The sequence below is a fragment of the Sprattus sprattus genome (genome assembly GCF_963457725.1).
Source record: "Sprattus sprattus genome assembly, chromosome: 13".
Classification (NCBI taxonomy): domain Eukaryota; kingdom Metazoa; phylum Chordata; class Actinopteri; order Clupeiformes; family Clupeidae; genus Sprattus; species Sprattus sprattus.
Window position 1 is genome coordinate 22,556,994 of NC_137911.1, and position 8,948 is coordinate 22,565,941.

General features: G+C 44.1%; 1 protein-coding gene across 1 annotated transcript; it reads right to left on the reverse strand.

Moving 5' to 3' along the window:
• Positions 1 to 3,513: 3,513 nt before the first annotated feature.
• Positions 3,514 to 6,182, reverse strand: cmpk2 (cytidine monophosphate (UMP-CMP) kinase 2, mitochondrial; the record flags this gene model as incomplete). The annotated part of the gene is made up of 5 exons (XM_080849807.1): positions 3,514 to 3,634; positions 4,290 to 4,523; positions 4,835 to 5,036; positions 5,237 to 5,351; positions 5,595 to 6,182. 5 exons carry the CDS (start codon positions 6,180 to 6,182, stop codon positions 3,514 to 3,516), a joined length of 1,260 nt encoding a protein of 419 aa, XP_080705933.1.
• Positions 6,183 to 8,948: the final 2,766 nt, after the last annotated feature.

Consider the following 8,948-nt stretch of genomic DNA (forward strand, 5'->3'; position numbering starts at 1 on the left):
AAACACTGTGGCCTGCGCGTTACCAGGAGATGGAGTATCTGGTGGCCGTCTATTAAAGGAGTAAAAAATATACACTAAAAAGCACTAAAAGTGAGTGCTAAGCATGGATCCACCGCAGCCATTTCAGTTATTGGATTTAAACTCACACATCTGCTCAGGCAAAACTGTGCCGTAGGACTGCATGTATCTAACAGGTGTATACCGCAAAGACAATTGAATTAAAGAAAATATGATTTTCTTCTCTCTCCCCCCCCCCCCCCCCCACACACACACAAACACACATCTACAGGCACAAGCATGCCCTTTTTTGCCTGTATGTGTTTTATTTTTATTTTTTCTGGGGGAGAGACATTCCCCCACAAAGATGATAGGATCTCCAGCAGCTGCCAACTTCCCCACTGTGCGGCAGAGGCTGTGCCACGGCCAGGCCTGCCCACCAGCTGGCGTAGGCTGCTAGGCGGAGCAGAGAGGGTACCACAGAGCCTAGTAAATACACAGAGACAAACACACACACACACACACACACACACACTTCCCTCCCTCCTTCTATCCCTCCCTCTCAGACAACCCAGCACCATGACCACCATACAAAACTCTTGGTGCCTCCCTCATTGAAATGCCTTAGGCTGGCAGCTCACACAAGCCCCATGGATGGGTGTGTGCCAGGGCTACAGCATGACCCCCTCTAGTGTGTGCGCACACACACACACACACAAAGGCACAGACACTCACACCCACAAACACACACACACACACTCACTCCCACACGCCCATGTGTCTACCCCCAATCCATCTCTCCATACTTCACTTATAATTCATGTTCCGGGGAACAGCTTTCATTTGATCTATTACTTAGGAGGGGACCTTAGCCGCGGTGTGCTAGCATCCCTGCTGGATCTTTAATTATTTCAAGATCATGTTCTTTGTTGTGTTAATGAAATATTGAAGTGGCCAGTGCAGGCCCCTAAGCACCAAGGCTACCGTGGAGGAGGATACAGTAACTTCTCCACGTGAACCCCACCACTGGCCTGCATTCTTTTGCCCAACATGTATGCCACCATCTTTCTTTTTTCTCATCCACTACATATCAAAGAATCCGTGCTGTATGAATGTATACCCTTACACTAGGTTACCCACTCCTATACCCATAGTAAATATTGATTCTTTACTGGAAGATGATACTTTAGAGTTTAGAGCTGGGATACATTGTAAGGGTGATGGTTAACCGCTCTTGTGGTTGACCTACTGTAAGCGGATTTCATTGATTAGCTTTATTCGTCACATCAAACATACACAGAGAAATACACATACGTTCTTACAGGCACGCGCACACACAACACCTCACACACTCTCGCACAACAGCTGAACATGAGCGAATGTACTTCAGTCAAGTACAATTAGTCAGTGATCAACAATCCATTTAATCAATGTCAAAATGTTTTTTTGTCTGAGGCGATGCCTGTGTGATTGGCTCAGTTGAAGCACTCCAACTCCTGCACAGATAATTAAGTTCAAAGAGGGCTCATTGCATCATCCTCACTGCATCACACATGCTTATTTTCTTCAAAGCTTATATGTAATAGGACATTTTAATGATGTAAGTACAATGTTTTAATATGCAATTACAAGCTTGTTACGGAACACCAACTCAAAATGAGCTTGGATGGAATATGGCAGTGACGTGTGAACTTTGTGTGCATTAAATATGGTTTCTCAATCTATAGTGGAATCATGATTTATAATACAGAAGCCCTGTGATACCTACAGGCATGCTGGATTACATCAGTTCACATTATATTTTCATGGTGGTTTCATGCCAAAACATACAGGACTATCCTACTGAGAACTAACTGTGTGTTTGACATCATAGTTCTTCCAACTCTGAGACCTGCCTTGGGCTTGTATTACATAGCCTTAAACGGTATAAAAGCTGACACTGGCATGTTCCTCTCCTTCCCAGGCACATAAACTACTGAATACGCTACTGAGTGACTCACTGTGGGACTTTATGTAATGTCTGTGAGAAACAAGTGGTACAAATCTAGACAATACAGTCACTGGTGAGCAGAGACCTAGAAATCGAGAAAGTTTTTTTTTTTTGCTATCTTACAGTAATCTGATGGTATTTGATCTGCATGCATGCCCTACCTTAGGGTTTTACAGTATATTGATCAGGACGTTCTGAGAATTTGGACCGGGCCCGTGTAACTCAATCCGACATTTCAGACACAAGCATGTGGGGTATGTGAAACGAACTTGAATGAATTTGCCTGAACTGCAGCTCCATACATAATCTGCGCATATGAACCACGTGGAAGCCATTTTTAACGTACCGTGGCATTCAGTTGAGAAATAAAAAGAATTGTGCTAATTGCCTGAGGAGTCCATCTGAGAGTGCAGTGATGGGGAAAGCGGGTTGACAGTGATCTACAGTTCTCCATTAATTGCCATATGAATAAGGTCCTCTCTCTGCTCTCCCCTCTGCTGATGCATCAGTGTAAGGAGATGGGTCACTCCGTCTTCTCCGGCCCACATCCTTGCCAAGCTCATAATTAGTAAAACGTCTAATTAATCTTGCCGTCACCAGCGCTACCACAGTAGCCACCATTAAATGAGTTATGCGTTACACAATCATGGGGTCTGTTGTGAGACTGTGTGAGTGTGTATGTGTGTGTGTGTGTGTTTGGCTGGGAAAAAGGAGGATAAATATATGAATTAACCGGACTCCGGCTGTATTTTTGAAAGTGCATAACTGTGTTATATGCCATTATGCAATGATGGTGGAGGTGGAGAAATGATAAAAGGTCTTACCATCGACCATATTTATTTTTATAAGCAATGGTTAAAAAATCAACACCATCTATTATTAAATAAGTGTTGGAACTTCTGGAAAAGCAGTAATGTGTTTCACACATAACCCTATAAATGTATCCATCATCAAAACACTGGGCAGACCAACTGCTTTGCCCTAAATAATTACATACCCAGCCCTGGCTCGAAATTGCCAAATGGCTACCATAGCTCTTAGGCTGTGTTCTGGTCCTCAGTGCCTGGAAGAAAAAGTACAGTGCTAACCTCTGTGGGCTCCTCTGCTTAAATGTAATATAAGTGATTGATGAACGCACAGACTAAGCCCTTTAGCTTCCTGTGGTTTAGGAATAAGGCGCCGCCGAAACGCTGCTTTCCCAGCGAACAGTCAGAGGGCCGCTGCTGGCAGAAAATACCGGCGTCCATAATAATTCCCCTCCCCCTCTCCTCCTTCTCACCAGGGCTGCTGTGGAAGAGCCGAACGTGTTGTGACATGTCCAGACACTGGGTCCTGATGGGCGCGCTCCGTCGCTGGCCCTCTGCCATGTCTGCACCCCTGCTGTGAGCACCTTCTCTCAGAACTGGAGCTTCTGCTGGACTCAAGAGGCGCTTCCACAACACTACACTGCCACCTAGTGGAGCTGAGAGGAACTGGCTCCTCCCTGGGTGAGAAGTGAGAGAGCGGGGGAGAGGGAGCCAGCTTGTTTACAAGTGGCATTTGTTCTTAATTAAAAGCAGCACTTGTTGGAGCACTTTGTCTGGAGAAGGACTGGCATCCACAGTGACGCAGGCCGGGTCCTCAATCCTTCTGTAAGATTCCTCCACTCTGTGGGCAAGGAGTGGCATGTGTTACCAACAACTGTGTTATATAATGTCATATAATTATAAACGCGACATATTTAGTTCATTTTCCCGGGCTGGGAACGGGGCTAGTAAAAAAGTTAGATGTTGACGGCGCTGTACGATAAATCTTTCTGAAATCATTTCCAGATATTTTCAGAAAAACATTTACATACAGCATGGATGTGTTTGCCTTGCATATTTCCCAGACTATGATATTGGGTCATAATTTGGGTTTTAAAAACATCTGCACTGGCCCAGAGCCAGGTGTTAAGCAGGCCAGCGTGTGCTTCCAGATCACTGCTAGAGTGTCTCTTCACCACTGTCCAATGGCGGAGACCTAAATTAAGCTCTAAAGTGACCTAGCGCGCTAGCAGCACTTAACTCTGACCAATTTAATGGGACCACATAGACGAGGCAACTAATCATGTCTTCTTGCCCCATTCCCAGCCGACTCCTGAGAAAATATTTGCTAATTACATGTGCTAGAGGGACTCCCTTATGAGTGGCTGGAGCACGTTCTTGTGTGTCTATGTGTCTGTTCTTATGCGTGTATATGTGTACATGTGTACATGTGTACATGTGTATATCGACAGAGTGTAGGCTGCCTGTATGGCTGTGTGCTGGCAGGTTCCACCTACTTCTGGCGGAACAGGTGGTTGGCCTCCAGCTCGGCCTCCTCTCGGGTCTGCTCCAGGCCCCGGCCCCGCAGCCTCCTCTGCCTCTCCTCGGGGTCGATGGTCAGCAGCAGGACCAGGCTGGGCCGCAGCAGGTCCTTCGGCCAGCGGTACACTTCTGACCTGCTGGCTGGCAGGTTTCCCACGCCTCCGCTCACAGCTGTAGCGATGGCGTATGCTGCTGTGCTGTGCCAGTACCTGAGAGAAGACAACATGGCGGGCGAGAGGAACTGAGATGAATCAATACCAGGTTGCATCACTGTGTGCCTGGCGCACGCACGGCACCACTTAATAGCCCTGTTATCTAATAATCAAGCAAGCTCTTCTTATTTAAAGAAGCATCCGTGCGCTGATAAAAGGAACTATGAATGTTTGTTCACCTGTAACCTTGACTGCCTCACTGACAATGTCATTCAAATCTGATTGCTGATTCAATGCAACAGCGCTATTCCTTGTTCCTGCCAGTCCTTATAACTGCATTACACTGCTCATAAATATACACATCTTACCTGTCTACAATGACAGGAGCCTTTGATGACTCCCTGGCTATCTGCCCAGCGGTGATGTAGTTCCCCAGGGCATAGAAGGCTCTGCGGATGAGGGGTGGCTCACAGTCAAAGCGTGGTCTCAGTGGAGCCAGACACTGGGGAGGGGACCTGAGCAGCACAGCATGCATGGCCTCCTTCAAAGACTCTGTCAGTGTTGTTTTACCTGAAGAAAAAAACGACAAAACAAAAATTTAAGAAACATCTAGAGTTAAAAGAAAACAAATCATGTGATGATTCACCTCTAGCCAACATTATTCCTTATAAGCTAACAGGGCAATCTCTTGAATGCATCAGCAATGGAAATAGACTGGCTAGTCTATGGCTAGACTTTTGAGTGCATATTTAGCAGTAATGGTCATGTACCTGTGGCATCGAGACCTTCAATGACAATTACTGGGAACTTGCCAGTCTCACTCAGATCTATTCGCTGATCCGCTAGATCCAGAACAGCCTTTGACTCAGGAATGATGTCACTGCACTGTACACAGATGAAGTCATATTGTTACACAGTCAGAACAACTCCATAGATTTATGAGAAGAGTGACCATTAGGCTGACGTTTTCCGGTTAATAATGGGGCGGGGGGAGGTTAACTGTCACTCGTGTTACTTCTGTTCCGTCCACTAGGGTGAGACATTTCTCTGTTTACAACACACCACCTAAAAACGACAGCTCAGTTAATTTGCGATCATAGAATTATATATGGAATCAAATTGTCTCACCTCCATCAATACGTTATACGCTTCTTCAAAGCTGTAGAAAACGTCGTTGTTAATGATGTTTAGAATTGAAGGGTGAAGTTCCGGTGCTCCAGTTGAAATTACACAGTATCTTGTAGACATCACTGACCCCTCCTGAGACAGAGACAGGTGTTGCTGCCACCAGACTTCGTCTCTATCTTGAATATAAGAACAGACGGACACTGCGTCCACATGCAGAAGTTCTTCAACCAACTTCTCTGTGAAGGTGTTATCAGAATTGAGTTTTAAAAGAAATCCTTTAATGAACGATTGTTGTACACTGGGCAAGAATGATGACATTTCCGTAATAGTGCAGTCGTCTGAGCGAATGGATGATAATTTGTTTTGGAGAAGCTCGTCGAATTTCGATCTCTGAATTCTGTCTTTGCAGTGGACGTGAAATGAATAGACTTTTCCATCTCCGAATAGTTGTCTTAATTCCTTTCCTCTCTGGTCTGTCTGTTTATCCATGTGCAAGGCAAAATAGACAGGACCCGTCTTTTTGTCACACTCGACTCCAAAAATTCGTGAACACCACTGTCCTAAGTTAAGTATCATGCGTCTTGCCATTTTGTTGGAACGTATCTCTCGTCTCTTGTACACTGTTTCTAATGAAGCCGAACTACAAGCGAAACTTGCATCAACAATTGGAAAGCAACCATAAAATTGGACTGGACTCGAAAACGAAACTTAAATGAACACGGGAAAACGAAACTCTGCTGTTCAGCATTTCTCAGTAAACAAATGACCGTGTGACTACAAACAGCTCATGGCACACCCATGTGAGTGAGACACCTCTGATTATAATAGTTTATAGCCCTACAACAACAACAATAATAATAATAATGATAATAATAATATGTCTTTATAGGGAAGGGTGGTTTAATACAATGTTTTTGTGCTACTTGTATAAGTGTGGGCTCATCAGTGACGCAAGGTATTAGCCTACGACAGGCCCCAGTGCAAACTATTATGACAGGTGCACAGTTAGTTTTGAGGCATGCAGCACACACACACACACACCTGTTGGTCATTATAAAACCAACAATGTGTTGGATTTGACGGTCGAATTAGTTGTGCTGAAGCGGTCTGATACAATGCAACAACGCTCGTCGGCGAGCCAGTGGCGTGTCCAGAAATTTTTGATAGGGGTGGCACCAGTGGGGCACTGACGTATGCAGGGGTGGCATGAAGTGTGAGCAGGAGCGCCTGCGCAGACATTTTTCTCACATGCATAAGTGGAACCGTGGTTACCATGGTTAAAACTGCAATACTAACACGTTGCAATGTGCGATATGCAAGGGTGTCAGTGGTGGGGACAATAACCAAGCTTGAATATGGTTTGAAAAGTGCTGGGTACCCTTATGTAAGCTATTCATCCATTCAACGTTGCATTACAATATGCTCTACAGTGTATTGTCAGGTGTTGAAAATCCCATTCGAACAATAAAAAAAATGATAATCTCGTGGTTGACAAGAGCACCAGCTTGCTTATTTTACCAGATCATAACGGTCTCAATTTAAGACATACCGTTAGCTAGGCTAGCTGTAGGGATCGTTACCTCATCTGTGAATAGCAAGCTCACATTTGGCAAGTCAACGCCACATCTTACCTTATCACTGTCACCAGTCGGTGGTTTTCCAAATTAAATGCAGGCTAGAGTAATTTATATTTAATAACACCTAAAACAAAATTAGACTGACGGAAGAGATTTGACAGAGGCAGCCACGAACTTTGCCTCATCCGTGTTAAGGTCGGATTTGACTTCTCCGTACAGCACGATTTTGGGCTTTTTTAAACTCTGGCATCAACAGACAGCCTACTACATGTACTCGCTCACACAAGTCCCGTTAAAAGTACAACCGCGCACGAGAGGGAGATAAGCATATTGAAATTAAATTATTCACATTGCAAGTACGGAATGAAATAGCCTACACATTACACATGATAGGCATCTGCTATGCCCAAATAAAAGTCACATTGTATGCTACACCAGAAGAAGCACAACAAAAGGGTCTTACCATTGAAGAGATTTTTTTTTTCTTGTAAACTTGTAGTCCACATATACAACGCAAGCACGGGATTTTTCAATACGTTGCAATCATTTTTCGAAACCTCTTGTTAGGTCTCATACAACTTTAACTGTGATGTGTTTTCCTTTTATTTCACAACTTATTTATTGTATAATTCACGATAGCAGTTGCCCCTTCTAAACATTAGGATACACATCGTATCGTCTCGTCACATGATCAAATAGAGATTTGACATTGGACAACAACACAACAATTACCCAGAAATCCTCATTGAAAATCTGAATATGATGAAAATACCGAAGAAAATAACAACGTTTTCATGTCATTGAATCGTTTTTTAATAGTGTCTATAGTGTAAGATAAGCATATCATTTTGTTGTAGATTGCTATTGTTTCTCCCACAAAAAATACCCACCATGATAGAGACAATTTTGCCCTTTCAGGTGTATATATACCATTGGACAAAAATACATTATTGATACCTGTAGCAATGGGTAATCGCAGAAAACCGCAATGAAACTATTTATCTTCCCCTTCTCCGCCTGCTATTGTACTCGTGCGCGCATATGGCATAATTTACGTACTAATATTTGGGTGGCACTTGGGGTGGCCAATCAGATTTCAGGGGTGGCCCGTGCCACCCTAGGCCACTCCCTGAACACGCCACTGCGGCGAGCTGACTCCGAAATTATTACAACATGTTAAAAAGGGGCACGGCAGCTTGAATGAAAGCAGTTGTGCAGGAAACGCTATTGCCATGTCCCTGTTGTAGTGGTCATCAGCTCGCAGGCGATGCTGAGCTATATTTATTGGTGGCACCAATAAATAAAAGGCTACGCTCTTGCGGCTAGTTTTAGCGCTCTTTTTAACGCCCAAAGTATCAAATAATGATGCAAATGTGCTAATATGGTGAAGTAAATGTCAATATCATAAAGATTGTCTTATCCAGAATATTTCCATTTTGATGCCCTAATGTTGCACTGGGTGCCTTTAACAGCGCCACTCCGAAACAGAAACTTCCGAGCAACGCACCTAGTCGCTTGACGCGGTTATGTTTTAATTCCTATCTCACTGACATATTACTTTGTCCAGCCTACTGTCTTACCTTGGCCCCTATCTAGAGATAGTCTATGATGACACGGCATTTACCTATAAATCAGCTGCTCGACCAGTGTAGTTTCGATTCTAAGGTTTGTAAACAGAAACTCGGTAGCGGTGTATAAAGGGACAAGCGCCACATACTTCAGCAGCTACAAGATCTGGATGCGCACATTACTTTACAGGAATTTAAAGCTATCCACC